At 33.2% G+C, this 16,645-nt stretch overlaps 1 protein-coding gene and 1 pseudogene across 1 annotated transcript in view; one reads left to right on the forward strand and one right to left on the reverse strand.

Moving 5' to 3' along the window:
- IPMK (inositol polyphosphate multikinase) overlaps window positions 1-15,614 on the forward strand; it is a 29,298-nt gene extending 13,684 nt beyond the window's left edge. The window contains exons 3-6 of the mRNA XM_037496442.1: window positions 3,803-3,899; window positions 10,390-10,562; window positions 13,290-13,371; window positions 14,764-15,614. Of these exons, the coding sequence (XP_037352339.1) occupies window positions 3,803-3,899; window positions 10,390-10,562; window positions 13,290-13,371; window positions 14,764-15,386 (975 nt within the window). The 3' untranslated portion in view covers window positions 15,387-15,614. The remainder of the gene's footprint in view (window positions 1-3,802; window positions 3,900-10,389; window positions 10,563-13,289; window positions 13,372-14,763) is intronic.
- LOC119234071 (ubiquitin-conjugating enzyme E2 variant 1-like) lies at window positions 1,094-2,556 on the reverse strand (annotated as a pseudogene).
- Window positions 15,615-16,645: the final 1,031 nt, after the last annotated feature.

The raw sequence follows: 16,645 nt of genomic DNA on the forward strand, positions 1-16,645 counted from the left end.
GGAAAAGATAGCAAAGGGCCCAAAGAGCTGTGACACCATGGGGTCAGGATGGTCTACGCGGGCACGTGTGTGTGTGTGTGTGTGTGTGTGTGTGTGTGTGTGTGTGTATGAGAGAGAGAGAGACCTGAGCAGAAGCAGAAGGCCCCCTCAAAGTGATCCTCATCTTCTAATTTCCCTCAGTCTTCTTCATTCTGGAAGGCATGGGGGTGAAGTGGCGACACTCATGGCTTTCTTACACACCATCTTTTGTTTTTGTACTTGGATAGGTCTTTAATTTTTTAAAAAATAATGCATTATTGGGGCCTCCCCAGTGGCGCAACGGTTGAGCGCTGGGTTGCGAAGCTGCCCGCAGCCTCTGCGACGCCGGTTCGATCCCCGGCTGCTCCCCGGCCACCGGAGGAGGGTCCCACATGGCGCACAGACCTCTCCTGCCGCCCGCTGCTCCCCTCAGCAGTGTACTTCGGTCCTTCTGCCTGCTCTGCTCCCTGCTCTGGCTCTGGTGAATTCTCTCACCCTCCCGCGCTTCTGACTGTACCCAGTGCTTGTATAAATAAATAAAATAAAAATAAATCTTTAACAAAAAAAAAAAAAAAAAAAAAAAAATAATGCATTATTGGATTTTGTTTGCTAGTGTTTTAAGATGTTTTCTAGGTACGTTCAATATTATTACTATTTTCTTCTCATACTGTTTTTTATACTAAATTTCCTTTAGTTTTATAAGATGAAGTGAAGAGTGGTTCTTTTTTTATATTGTTGAAGAATTTGTTTGGATAAGGATTTTGTTCCTTAAAAGCTTGTTAGAGCCTGTTGTCTGCCTGTCTTTCACTCTTCCTTTCCTCTTTTTCATCCTTTCCCCTTTCCTGACAAGGGATATGTGTGTATTTACATTTTATTACAGCACCACTTACCTCTTTTAAATGAGCAAAAAATTAGTATCATTTACAGAATCTTAAGATAAATTGTCTTTGAATGGAACTTCCTTTCCAGTACTTTCAGACCTACAAGATGTAGCTACCAAATGTACTACCGTGGAAAATGAAGACTGTTTAAATTGAATGGGGGGAGGGGAGGGCTGTGGCTTTCCTTTTTTTGATTACTTGCTGAAGCACCATTTTGGTGCCTGAGAGAGTTTCGTATTTTCTTTAGAATCATTAGGCACCAAAATTCTTGCACAACTTTATTCCTATATGAGTTCTGCCATTTTGCTAGCCCTGATATGGATGGCTTTTAGTCCACTATTCCATTAGAACTATTAATTTCTGTTACAAATCTTACAGGAGGGGTGTGCTTCTGGGTGCTTAGATCCACATTCTACTTTTAGGCTGTATATACATAAATTGTTCTTGGATGCCCAATTATCATCCCTGACCAGCTTATAGGTGTCATATTTTTGTCATTTTTTAGACTTAGCTTATTGTGCCACCTCCTACTTCTTTCTGGCCTTCTTTAAGAGTTCTTCCAACTGTTGGAGATTGCAAGAGACTTTTATTCCCAAGCCATGATGTCTGCCAGCTTGTGTCACTGTCCAAGGGACATATTTAAAATATGTCCAAGAGACATATTTTAACCCGTCATTCAGTTTCTAAATGCTGTGGGATTTTTTTAATTTGTAAGTGTTACAGTAAAATTTTAGTGATATTATGTTTTTATACCAAATTGCCCATTTGACAAAGATCTTCATGGTATTTTTTAAAAATATTGCTTTATCTAGTTGTGACTCCTTTTCAACTCCTCGTGTAGTTTGTTACTTTTCTCTTTTTCTTGATCAGCTTAACTGGCAGCATTCTTGGAGTGTAGTGGTAGCAGAAGGAAGAATGATGACAAGGTTTTTATTGTTCAGCATTTGGACTTTTATTTACTCTCCCTATTTCAATATAGTAACTATTGTCATTTATACTTGGTCCCTACATTCAGAGAGCCTTTGATTAAAGCTCTTTGGAACTCAAACATCTCTGCTCATCTTAAGGCTTTCAATTTCCTGTTCACTTTATATCCTTTGAATTTTCGTTTTTTGCCTTGGCAACTCAACTAAGCATTTAAGAAACTATTCCTTATATTTTATCCTGCATTTCTAAGTAGGTTGCCTTGTTAGGAATGTTGCAGTAAATGCCAGTTCTAGTTTTAAAAAATATTAAAAGTACAAAGAGAAAGTTTGCCTCTCTACTTTTCCAGTTATTTTATCACTTTTTACTAATATCATGGACTTATTTATGTCATCGCTTAGTAATATACTTGTGGACACAAGGAAAAATCCCCCACCCCTCTAGGTTCTTCTTGGGCTAAATGGGTAATCAAAACATCATCATACAGGTTAGCAGAGGAAAAATCAATTGAATAACATGCTTGGGGGAGATACAGTGATTATGCATCCCTATTTTGGCTAGGGATAAAAGGGTATAAATTCTGGGTTAAGGGACCAGGGTGTCTAGGAAAGGAGACTTCACATGACAAGGAGGGACTGACTTATCTGTACTCTCAGAACGAAGATAAGATTCTTAGATATAAAGAATGTGTTTACAAATAAACCTGTAGCTGGATGATACTCTCAGAGTCCATTCTTTAGTCATAGAAGGAGTAGCAGTGATGCATCAGTTAGGAAAGAGGACAAAAAGCTTACGGAAGGCAAAAAGGCCGAGGAAAGTATAAGAGCCCCTCAAACTCTAGCAGGAGACTCATTGCTTTATACTCAAAATAACTTAGTTTCACATTTTGGGTGCCTTTGATTCAAAAAAGTCTACTCTGGACATACTGGAAAAAACCTGTCAAACCCTTTTGCGATGACTAATCCCACACTTTTGTCATGAACACTCTGCCCTCATGGTCATTGTACCAGGGACAGAGGGATGATAAAATTATACACCCTGCTCTTAAGTTACCTTGGGCGGAAGTGACTAATACCAGTTCTGATTACATTTCAACTGCTTACATTTCAGTAGGGGAGACTGGGAAGTAAGAGTGTATCCCATAGATATTTGTTGAGTCTATCACATTTGAGTTTATTTTGTAGAATTATATGTACTGTTTGAAATGACTATGATTTAAATTCTAAAATTAGAATCCTGATATTAAGATTTCATAATTTATACCACTAAACAATTGTTATATTCAAAACAATGATGGTTTTGAATAAGTAGTTAGGCCATATCTGGTAAGAGTTTAATTGGATTAAATGTCTTAAAAGTTGTTGTAAAAGAAAAATTTTCTTTTAGGGAAAAAGAGTATAGTTCAATGATGTCTATACATGTCTTGTATATTCTCAACTTAATAAAGTAAAATTACAGTTCCCTTACAGATAGAAAATAAATGTGTATTAAATATTTTTATTAAAGTTACTATTTAATGAGGGAACCAAACAGATATTAAAACTGATTCAAAAGAGAAATCAAAGGAGCGCTAATATATACGGAATAAAAGGAAGTTGAAATGAATTTACATATAGACATTATAGGCCTCCCTAACATGCGATGTGCAGGGAAATCAGTAGACTTCCTCTGGCCAGAATTTAGATACATATTCATTAGTATGAATTATTTTGTATTTGCTAGGAGTTATTTGCAATTTACTTAGTTATAAAATAGTCAAGGTCAATGAAATACTAGCAGTAGATAACCAGAAAGAATACAGTTTTTCCATTGGAGAAACACATTAATCTGTTTTTGCATATTACAGATTTATATCCAGTTGAAACTCATACCAGATAAATTGTGATTCAGCAGCACTGTTTTATTTGAGAAAGGTATAGGGCAATTATAAAACTTTTTAATAAACTGACATGCAAATGTTACATTTTTCTTTGTTTCAGGTTTATGCTGCTGATTGTAGTGATGGTGTTCTTTTAGAGCTACGAAAATACTTGCCAAGATATTATGGCATCTGGTCACTTCCCACTGCACCAAATGGTAATCATGTCTTAAAATTTTATCTTTTAGTCTTAATTCATGAGAGTAACTTTAAAAAAGGCTTTAGGTAAAGTTAAACAGTATGATAAAAACAGAATATGTGTGTTCTTTCTAATCTTTCTCTACTTCATTAAAGCAAGCTTATTAATACTTTTGCTCTTTATAAAGTTTCCTAAGTGGCATGTGCACATTAATGACCAATCTGTTTAATTAAATGAACATATGTATACCAGTACTTCATACTATTAACTTACACTCTTTTTCCTAATTTATTCAACAATTCCTTTTCCATTTTAAGTTGGAATTAAAAAAAACAAGAATATTTTCCCTTTACCATCCCTCTTAGTCTTTAACATTAATCCATTTTCCAGGCTTTAAATAGTAGTCTTATAAAAAAGCACTGGGGGGTTTCATAGTTAGGACAAAATGATTTATGTAAGAGCACAGCATTTCTCTCAATATTTGAAGCAGTATTTGCCACTAGAAAGCAATTGACAGAGCAGAAAAACAGCTTGACTCCTTAACTGAAGAAAGTTCATGAAGGGAAGAAGTTTCAAGCTTCTTAAATGAATTTAAGAATCTCATATGGGCTTGCTAAAATGCAAATGTATGGGCTAACCCCTCATACTTTGATTAAACATTTATGTTGGAGTTTAGCAATATGCTTGTTAAACAAAGCTACAAATCTTTTGGGGGTAGATAGTGCTAGAGCTACATTTTGAGAACAAAAAAATAAAAGGGGCCTCTTGTTTGAGCTTGCTCAGTTGTCTTTCATTCATTTAGTAGATGTGCCAAGGATTTTTTAATAGGGAAACATATTTCCCTATGAGTATCCTCAGTTAGTTTATAACAAATTAATAGTTCCCCTGGGTAATAAGTATTTTCCTGTACTTCAATCATATGGGAGAAAAAAGTGAGCCTTTACTGATTCTTCTCTCCTACCCTATCTCCCTTCCATCATTCCTACAGTTCTTTCTTATTTTCGTCCCAAGTATATGTCTCTAGTTCAGATCAGCATATTGCTTACATTATTTCACAAATTGTTGTCATCATCTTTGCTTTGTAGAGATTCCCATTTTAATGTAATTTATCTAGATTCCAATTAACTTACAGCTGATTGCTGTTCAGTTCAGAGCAAGTCAGTACTCCTCAGTAAAGTGACATTGAAAGATTAACAAAGATTGCTGAGGATGGTATTAGATTATATATGAGATAATTAAATATTCACTTTAAAAGGATTGTTTAGAAGGGAAATAACAGCAAATAACATCATTATTTTGAAAAGTATACAGAAAGAATTTGGGTAAGAGAAAAATAACATTTTCTAGTTTAGGGTTGCTACCACATGATTTAAAGATCCATGACTTCTTAGTAATCAACAACCTTTTCAATCTTGAATACTAAATCATTTTGAGGGTCATCTAAGCTAGTGTAAGAAAGAACAGTAACTTGGAAGTCAAAAGACTTGACACCTGCCTTGGTTATTTCCAAATTTTGTGAACTTGACTAACTCATTAATCTTTTTGACCTCTAAACTTGAATACTATTATCTGAATATAATGTGACTACTAAAATAAGATTCTGTGAGTAAAATAAGAGAAGAAAGGAGAAAAAGGACAAGGGAATAAGAAAGTGTACATATAGAGATAGTATGCAGGTGGTTTAGTAATACCATCAGTTATGCAAAGGATTCTGCATTCCTTTTCACTTTGTTAGCTTTGGGAAAAGTTGGACAAAACTGTTGCTCCATGCAGATTGTTGAGCTTTGATTTTGCTGGGGAATTCATGGAATTGTTTTTCTGTTTTTATACTTTTGACTGTAAATGAAACAAATACAAGGTGGAAATTTGTATACATGTTTAGCCCACAAAGTCATGTGAAAAAATACTTTCTTAAATTTTAGAATATGTAGTTTGCATTACTGTATGTAGTATTAAATTATCATAATTTATTTCCTGGATTTTTTTCTTTTTATTTGGGGACCTTATAGATACTTGGTGAATTTTATAAACCTCAGTATAGTTTTTATAATCTGAAGCAGTAAAATGTAGAAAGTACTTTCAGTTTGCTCAGCAAACTATTATAACTTGAGACAACGTAAGAATGTGCTGACCAATAAAGTTTTTTTATTTTGATTTTTTATGACAGCTTTATTAAGATATACATACTATAAAACAAACCCATTTAAAGTGTATGATTCAGTTGTGTCACATAGTTGTATAATCTTGTATGATTTACAATAAAGTTGTATGATTCAGTATGTTCACATAGTTATAGAATCATCACCATTAGCTGATTTTAGAACCTGGCTTAGGGATTTTTTTTTTTTAAGATGAAAACTTTGTTGGTAATTGTCTTTAGTGATTTTGGGCTAGATGTGTAGATTAAATTTCATTAGTGCTTGTATATAAACACATAGATGTATGCATATATCATCAAATGCTCTTTATTGAGAGTTATTTGGAGAGATAGAAAAGTATATCAAATAGTTTTTAACAAATGGAAGAGTTCTCAAATGTATCTCCAGCCTGATTGATTAATAGTTTTCTATATCTAGTTATTAATCAAGTTTTAGGAAGCATGGACTAAAATAAGCTGGTCTAGGGGTTTCTTTCCTCCCTGTACCTTAGATTTATATACTGAAGCTCACTATTAAAATTCCTTCTACTTCCAGCTTTTGTTACTCTCAGAAATGGCTGGTACTTACTGTGGGAAGCAGAAGCCAACCCTTCTGTTTTTTTATTTGGCTTCACGGTTGTACCAGGTTCAGAAGTAAAGATGGTAGCCAATCCCTAGTAGATTTCTAGATTGGTGGGAAATAAGTTGGTGAAACTTAGAACCCATGTTCTCAGAATTTATATAATTAATAATATTCATTATGGGGGGAGATATGTCTTTCTTCAACTAAATGCCATCTCCCTTATCTTTCCTTTAAAGGGAACTAATTGTCTCATCTTTGCTATCATAGGTCTTTGAAGATTGCCACAATAATTTAAATGTTTCCATTTTTTCTTCTTTGATAGTGGGAAAATGTCTGCCTGCTTCTTAGAGTGTCAGGACTATATTCCAGCAGTAGCAAATTTGCTATAGGATATTTTTTATACTTAGTATATTATAAAATAATGTAATTATTTAATTTTATTTAATTGTATTTAATTATATATTTAAATAAAAGTATATTTGAAATAGAAAAGATTCCTTCATTCATAATAATTTGTGTAATCTTGAATGATCATCAATAGAATGAAGTATATATAAACATTTTGAGCATGTTAATTATACCCTTGGTAAAGCCTCTGAGAAATTTTACTGCATAGTCTGCTTATAATAATAATGAAGTGGTGTATTTTATGTTTTCATGATTAGACCCTTAAAAAATTAACAAACTGTATGTATTCTATATATATTTCCCATAAATTTATAATTAATATTTTATCTCTTAAGGCTATAGCCTCTTAAACTTAATTTTATTTCTAGTCACTGTGATCTCTTATAATGAACTCCATTTATTTATGAAAAGTAAATGTCCTTTTGCTTATAAAAACACCAAAACTAAACTTTACGAAATAGCTCTTAGATTTTGAGGTTCACAAATACAAGTTCTTGGACCTCTGACAGATTACCTCATCACAATCTGTTAAAATAGAACTTTTCAGGGCCTCCCTGGTGGCCCAAGGGATTTAGCACAGTGCTATGAAGCTGTCCGCAACCTCTGTAGCACGTGTTGGATCCCCGGTCAGCCAGGGAGCTACTCACATGGCACAGCAGACCTCTCCTGTCACGCCGGCTGCTCCCCTCAGCAGTGTATTTCAGTCAGTCTGCCTGTTCTGTTCCTTACTCTGTCTCTGGTGAATTCTCTCACCCCCTGCACCTCTGGCCTGTATTCCAGTTCTTGTATGCATAAATAAATAAATCTTTTAAAAAATGATAAAATAGAATGTTTCAGAATTAAGAAAAGTAAATCTAATTATTATTTTTATGATTTATACACATACACTTGCATATATGTATGTATGTAAAAATCAGCAATCTTCTTTTTTTAATATTGAAAGTTCTTACAAGGTATATCAAATAATCATATCATAAATATCTTCCAAACATATTAATGTAGTTTATTTTCTTGACCTTGGTCAGAATGAACCTATTCCAGATAAAATAATTATCATATCTATTAGATTTTTTTTTAAAGATTTATTATTTATTTATTTAATATTTATTTATTTATTTATACAAGCACTGGGTACAGTCAGAAGTGCGGGAGGGTGAGAGAATTCACCAGAGCCAGAGATGGGAGCAGAGCAGGCAGAAGGACCGAAGTACACTGCTGAGGGGAGCAGCGGGCGGCAGGAGAGGTCTGCGCGCCATGTGGGACCCTCCTCTGGTGGCTGGGGAGCAGCCAGAGATTGAACCGGTGCTGCAGAGGCTGCGGGCAGCTTCGCAACCCAGCGCTCAACCGCTGCACCACCAGGGAGGCCCTATTAGATTTTTTGAATGAGTTTTAGAATTTATTTTCTACTTAGCTGTAAATTGAAAAATACTGCTCTACTCTCTACACAGAGTAGGCTAGTTGAAAAAGTGTCCTTTTTTCCAGTCAGTGGTACTGTTTTATGAATGACACTGTACTGTAGTAAAATGCCTTTGATTATTTAAATCTCAAGATTGACCTATTTTGAATTAAACTATATTCTGATTGAATAATTTTCTAATGGCATTTTTTAGAGTGAGTTATTATTCATATTTATTTCTAGTCATTACACCTATGAAAAAAATCAGTGAAGGTTTTAGTGTTCAGATCATGCCTCATTTACCTGTTTACCTTTTACATTCAAAAGCACTTTTGGCAAGGTGCCAGATATATAACATCATATTCTTTCTTAAGAACTCTGCATCTCCAAAGCAGGTTTTCATTATTTTTATAATTTAGAGGGGCAGATAGAAATTAAAATCTCAAATTTGTACTTTCCCCTTAAAATAATAATTGAAAGTCTGAGAAGTAAAAGAAAACATTGTCAACACTTAGTAGAGCTTAAGGATTATTAACACAAATAATAGTTATTTGGTATAATAATAAATTACTTGGTAATATCCAATCATATAAAATATATCAAAAACCTGAAAGTGAGCTAAAGAAAAACACATTTGGCTGGTAAGAATAAATGTCAAGTAAAGCCCGTGATACTTAGTCTTATTTACTGAAGGAATGACTCAATTTATTATACAGCGAAGAAGATGAAGCTCAAAGTTCCACTGGGCAGTAGGAGTGAGAAGGGCAAACATTAATTCATTCAGTAAACATTTATGTATTCCTACTATTAGAGAGTTTGCATTTATATTTTTATCTTTCCCAAGAAGAGAAGGAAAAAATAAGGATATTATATTCTGACTTGCAGAGTCCATACTCTAGCTTCTGTTATCTCTGTCTTATTCTTAAAAAAAAAAAAAAAAAAAAAAAGTTTTGTTGTTTGTTTTTGATCACTACCAAATTGGCAATTGAACGTAATAATCTTATACAGATATAGATGCTGTGGTAGTTAGATCACTTGTTATCTTTATATTCCTATACACAGCCTTACCTCAGTAAGAATTTTGGGTCTTCTTGAATTATGAAAATTAATGATGATTAATTTGTGAATGCCCACAGTCTACTGCACTAGGATTAGTTTTTTCTGATATGTGAAATATAAACCTTGTTACTGAAATTTTTATACAGCTGTAGGAAGAGGATGGATCTGTTTCCCTTTTGTTTATAGTAGTTACAGATGGTAAGAGAATTTGAAGGAAAATGTACTATGCTGCTTCCTTTCTCCTCTTATTTCATCCTGTGATACCTTTTAAAGTACAGAAACTTTGATGGGATCCTATTTCTTGCTCACCTTGCCCACCTGTCCCAATACCTTTCACAGTAAACAATTTCATGTCTCTGTTCAGAATTTTTGTTTTCTCTTATTCTGCTGAGGATGTCTGTGAGAGAAAGTTCCTTCTTGTATACCAGTGCTGGTCTTTTAGGCTACAGTTAGCTTTTTTTAAGGTCATATTTGGGTTTGACTTTACCTACAGTTATAACCCTCCTGCTACTCCACCTTCCCCCTTCTTTTGAGTAAGGATTAAAATTTATCTATTTCATATCCTTTGAATCAGGTTTATGCCTCTAAAATTGAGGTGCTTAAGACTTTCTTAAGCTCTACCTTGGTGGTTCTCACTTTGATTCAGCACAGACTTCTTTGTTGTAATTTAATAACTATGTTTGTCTTAGTGGGAAAAGAAAAAGACAGTAGAGGATAAGTCTTTCCCTCATAATCTTTTATTCATAGAAAATATGAATCTTTTCTAACATCATTTGTTACTTTGATAAACAGCAAATATAGTCTTTATGGATTTGTTTTTAAACTTTTTCTCAATTTTAGGCTCTTTCATTTCATATTTCTATAACAGTTAGTTGAGTAGTCATATATTTTGCCTGTTACTAATTAAGGTTTTTCTTTAATAACAGATTTATACCTGAAACTGGAAGATGTGACCCATAAATTTAATAAGCCCTGTATAATGGATGTAAAGATAGGGCGTAAAAGCTATGATCCTTTTGCCTCACCTGAGAAGATTCAGCAACAGGTCAGCAAGTACCCACTAATGGAAGAGATTGGGTTCTTGGTGCTTGGCATGAGGGTAAGAGTGATTACTAGTATACACAATTTTCTTTATGTATTCTTTACTTGAAAATTATAGATGTCATTATAATACTACTTTATTAGAAGATAATGTGTTTGTAATCGGATTGTCAACTGTATATATCTCATCATTCCCTGATGTGGACAGAGATTTTTATCTCCTTTGTTCACTGTCATGGTCAGTGTCTGCTATAGTTTGACATTTAGTGATTAATGAATGAATGACTGAACTTCAAGACTCTGGTTATGGTAATTTTATTTAGTTTAGATGCAAAATAAATAATGTGATAGGTAAATGTGATGTTTGTGACTTTTCCATGAGAAAAGTGTTAACTATATAGGAATGTTTCTGTATTTTTAAAATAAAAAAAGATATTAGAATTCAGGTCATTTCAGACTATGATTTAGGTTTAAAACAGTTTTATTTGCTCATATTTTGGGTTGGCAATTTGAGCTGGGTTCAGGTAGATAGTCTGCTGATCTTACCTAGGATACCTTACGTAGCTGTACTCATCTGATAGCTCAGCTTGGGCTAGATGGTCTAAATGATCTCACTCTCATATCTGGGAGCTGGTACTGTTGACAGCCTTTTTTCCATGTATTCTCTCATCCTCCAGAAAGCTAATAGAGCTGCTTCTTATGTAACATTCCAAGAAAGTGGGAGTGGGAGCTACTAGGGCTCTTGAAATCTCTATTGGGTAGTCACTTGCTGTTGTCACTTCTGTGAAATTTTATAACTCAAAGTATACCAAAGACCAGCCCATATATGAGAAAAAGTAAACTACTTCTCACGGTAGTGGTAAAAGTCACAATACAAATGGCAGTGAACACAAAGATGGGAAGGATTGTTGAGACCATCTTTGCAAATAGTATGTCACAGTTAAGAAATAATGTGGAGGGCCTCCCTGGTGGCACAAGGGGTTAAGCACCACACTATGAAGCATTCCTCAGCCTCTGTAGCACGAGTAAGATCCCCGGCTGGCCAGAGAGAAACCCATATGGCGAAGCAGACCTCTCCTGACTCGCTCACTGCTCCCCTCAGCAGTGTACTTCAGTCAGTCTGCCTGTTCTGTTCCCCACTCTGTGAATCCTCTCATCCCCCGCATGTCTTGTACCCTAGCTCTTGTATGCATAAATAAATAAGTCTTTAAAAAAAATAAATAAAGTTGTAAAGATTTCAAAAAAAAAAAAAAGGAAAGAGTGTGGGGAAAAAATCATTCAGAAAAATGGTATATGTAGAAGTAGAATCTGTAGAAACAACAAATGATTGCTTACTTATATAAGGGTAATGGGTAGTATTAACCTTCAATAAGAGTAGCAACATTAGAGAAGCTGAAATGCATTTATTTGAGAATATCAATTCAGGATACATACATTTAGGTAGAGATCTAAGCCATGTCTTGAAGAAGGACAAAAATCAGGGATTTTTAATTGACGAAAGAAGGATGAAGGTCAGGTAAATGGTTCACAAAGTGAAAGTTAGGTAAAATCTCATTTTGTCATTCCTTTCAAAGAGGGTATTTTCATTCTTGTTGACTTGGAATTTTGATGTTTTTAGCCCAGTTCAAGGGCCTGACCCAGTTTAAAGAGAATAGTAAACTGATTTCAGTACAGTGGCCACTTTGGCTGTTTTAATATGGCTTCACTAATGTTACCTTTCCAAAGTGATTTTGAAATTGACCATATAAGATGATACAACCTTTGAGTTTTAATATCTATATGCATAATATAGCCTTTATGTATGTAGCCTTTAGATGTCTATCATAGCCTTTATATATATGTATACATTTGTCCATGTATATGGATATGTGTGTGTGTATAAAATGAGTGACCATGGGAAAATACTTAGAAAATACAGACCAAAGGTGTGAATTTATTGAAACAAAGGATATAAACTTCACTCTCTGGAGGCTTTTTATATTTCCAAAATATATTTCAAAAAGTTTATACAGATGGTTCACAACTTAAAATGACTTGACTTATGATTTTTTACTTTTATGACAGTGTAAAAGAGAGAAACGTTCAGTAGAAACTGTACTTTGAATCTTAATTTTTTTCCCCTGAGCTGTTAAATTCGATGCTGTTTCATGATGCTTGGCAGTAATAGCTGCAGCTCCCAGTCAGCTACCTAGTCACAAGGGTGAACAAACAGTACTCTGCAGACTCTTTTTCACTTTTGTATAGTATATTACATGAGATATTCAACACTCTACTATAAAGTAGGTTTTGTGTTAGGTAATTTTGTCTTACTGTAGACTAATGTAAGTATTCTGAGCACATTGAAGGTAGGCAAGGCTAAGCTATGATGTTTATTCAGTAAGTTAGGTGTATTAAATGCATTTTTTTCTCCTTTTGAGTTTTAAAGAGGAGAATTAATAGGATACATAGATGGTTATAACAGCACAGTTAAATTGTGGTAAAAAACTTGTATTTTAGGAGAGTTGCTTCCTTATTTCTGCTTTAAACTGGAGGCTAGCTTTTGGTGAATTGAGATAATCTTATTACATTGGGAATATTCATGTATCTTTTTAAAGAATTTTGTATCAATATGGTGTAAATTTGTCATGCCTTTTCAGTATCCATTGATATAATATGTTTTTCTGCTGAAAATCCATTAGAATGAATTATGAGTAGGTTTTCTGATTTTTAACCATCCTTGTATTGCTGGGAGCAGTCCCACATTGTCAAAGTATTAATTTTTAATACTTAGTGCTTTTTCTGACAGGTTTATCATGTTCATTCTGATAGCTATGAGACAAAAAATCAGCACTATGGAAGAAGCTTAACAAAGGAAACTCTGAAGGATGGTAAGGATTGAAAAATCATATTTTATGCTTTTATTATTGTGCAGTTAGCAAAATAATTCTAAAGTGGTTTTAGTTTTAACTGTCCTTTGCTATAGTGTTTCATTTCACAATAAATATACTTTTTAAAAAAGTGAGTCTTAGAGTCACAGGATTGAATTAATCATAATCCCTGATTCATGATATACTAAAAAAAAAAAAAAAAAATCATTGTTCCATGAATGGCCCTCTGTTATATTTTATTCATATGTATTTTTAAGAATAATGAACATTTGTGAACCAGCCCTCTAGTTCAAGTAATGGAACTAGTGGTTGTCTTTAAAATCATAGTATATGGATCATAGTATATTAAAATTGCTGGTTACGTAAGAGACTTTAAAATGTATTTTGCAATATTTAATGCATTTTTGAAATTTCCCATGTGTATTTGAGTGTCATGTTACTGCTTCTAGGACTACATAATAAACTAGTGTCATTAAAAATAGATTACATGAAATTGTTACCATACATTACATGTTTCTAAAAGATTTATGTCCAAGATATTACAAACGAAGTGATATTCTATTATTTTCAGAAATAATAACCTATTAGAAGTTTATTCTTAGTTCTACCTAAGATGAGGAAGAATTTATTATAGTGTTGAATTCAAAGAAGAATTTTTTTTTAATGTATAGAAAACAAACATCCACAGTGTGTTATTATTTAGTATTTGCCCTGGCATATTTAACCAATAAGAAGAAACTAGATAGGCTACTTGTACTAAAGTCTCTGTTCCAAAGTAGGGGAGGAAGCTATTTAAAGGCAGAAATCAAATTATATTCCATTAGTTTACAAATATCATAAAATAGGCATAAATAATTTTAAAAGAGGCCTAATAATCTGATACATTAAAATATTTAAAAGTCTGAATTTTGAATAGCATGCTCAAACAGGAGTATTGTCAATCTCGACAGTGAACTGAACTTTCGTGAAAAGACTGAGTTAATAGTATTTCAAACAAAGAAAAATAAGTACAGTTATGGCTTAGTATTTTGATAATGAGCCATTTACACCATTCCAACTAGTTATACTTTGACTTATGTTTTAGATTAACTCTTGAATGTGATTTTAACAAACAATCTTACTGTAAAATCCCTCACATTAGCATATCTTGGGAATCATATTCCTTAAGAAAAATATACGTACATAAGTACTACTTACATGTTTTTCAGTAAGATTGTCTTCACCAGAAATTAAGTTAGGCCCAAATTTCTTTGTCTTACTGTTGATTCTTACCTGTGAGTTAAAGGTTGATGGCAAGAAGTTAAAGAAATGTATCTAAGCTATGATTAGTTTACTTCTCAGGTAATAGCTATTTTATAATTTTATTATATTCTAATATTTTCTTTTTTATAGGAGTCTCCAGGTTTTTTCATAATGGATCTTGCTTAAGAAAAGATGCTGTTGCTGCCAGTATTCAGAAGATTGAGAATATTCTGCAGTGGTTTGAAAACCAGAAGCAGCTGAACTTTTATGCAAGTTCATTACTATTTGTTTATGAAGGTTCATCTCAGCCAGCTACTACAAAATCAAATGATAGAACTTTGGCAGAAAAGTTTTTGTCCAAAGGACAACTCTCAGACACAGACGTACTGGAGTACAATAATAACTTTCATGTGTTAAGTTCCACGGCAAATGGAAAAATAGAGGCTTCAGTAAGCAAAAGCTTGTCCAAGATGTATGCTCGTCACAGAAAAATGTATTCAAAAAAGCATCACAGTCAGACTTCATTGAAAGTCGAAAATATAGAGCAAGACAATGGGTGGAAAAGCATGTCACAGGAACATTTAAATGGAAATGTGCTTTCACAACTGGAAAAAGTTTTCTACCATCTTCCCACTGGTTGCCAAGAGATTGCAGAAGTAGAAGTACGAATGATAGATTTTGCTCATGTGTTCCCTAGTAACACAATGGATGAGGGATATGTTTATGGGCTGAAGCATTTAATTACTGTACTGCAAAGTATTTTAGACAATTGAATCCATTGCTGCAGTCTTTTTAAGGGGTGGGGCAATCATACATAATGAAGAGCAGCAGTTAATATCTCTGCCCTTGTAATGCTATGTAAAAAATTTGTATTGTGAGTCTACATTTTATTTTTCTTTATACTTTTGGTAGAAGGGTTAACTTTTTTATAATCTTACTCAGGAAAACTAATTATTTGTTCATTAGAAAACTATGAAGATAAAGAAACTTAGGAATGTTAAGCAGGGAATATGGTACATGGCTTAAACATCTATTTGGGTCAAGCAGAATGCAAACCATTATTTAGTCATTGAAATTTTAGTTGGCTTTCTCTAGCCAGTTTATCATGAAATCTCTGTCCACCCAGCCTTGACAATGAGCTATATCTAAACTCATTGCGTTATTAGGACAATTTCAAAAAATTAGAAAACATAAGTTGAAGTCCTTAGGTATTGCTCATATGAAGTTATTAAAACTGGAGAAAATTCTGCTTAAGAAATAAGTACTGTTTAGGCTTTATATTAAAAGTTCAGACCAGCATATCAAAAGGTGCTTCTTAGGAAATGATCAAAAATTATTGCATTCCAAAAGCAGATTTTCCCTTTAATTTCCATTTATATACATATTTCAAAATATTAAACTTCATGGAAAAGATAATTGAATAACAACAACAAAAGTCTTGAAATTAAGAGCACTAATCATTTTTTTTTTTTTTTTTTTTGTGGCCAGGTTTAGGAGAGAAGTTATTTGCAAGGAACAAAATGTTTTTCTTTTAAAATCTTTCATTTATGGATAAATTGGACTATTTATATACATTATGAAGAGCATTATAAACTGTACAACCCCTTTATCGCTAGCTTTTAAAAGCTGGATGATAGAACTTTGTCTTATTTCTTCTTTAACTTTTGAGAGTTTTTTCTTTCAAATTCATATACTTATATATCCCCATTTAGTTCCGCAGTTAGACTAAATATATGTTGCTAAAAATAGTATTTCTCAGAATTCCAGTAGTGAAGGACAACATTCAATATTGTATTATAAAAAATAACTGTCTGAGGTAGTACATCCTATAAAGTTTGTTGCATATCTAAAACCATGCTTCTGTTTCTTAAAACAGTTTTTCTGACATTCAGGAGAGAAATTTTAATTTCAGAGGGAAGAGCAATAATATTTGCTGGAAAAATGAGATATTTAACTATTAACCAGTGTTTCATATCCTCTACTTTTAAAAAACAGCTAGTTATTTATTGAGTACATTTAAAACTTTGAAATT

This window comes from Talpa occidentalis, unplaced genomic scaffold (assembly GCF_014898055.3).
Source record: "Talpa occidentalis isolate TD23 unplaced genomic scaffold, MPIMG_talOcc4v2.1 talOcc4.8, whole genome shotgun sequence".
Classification (NCBI taxonomy): domain Eukaryota; kingdom Metazoa; phylum Chordata; class Mammalia; order Eulipotyphla; family Talpidae; genus Talpa; species Talpa occidentalis.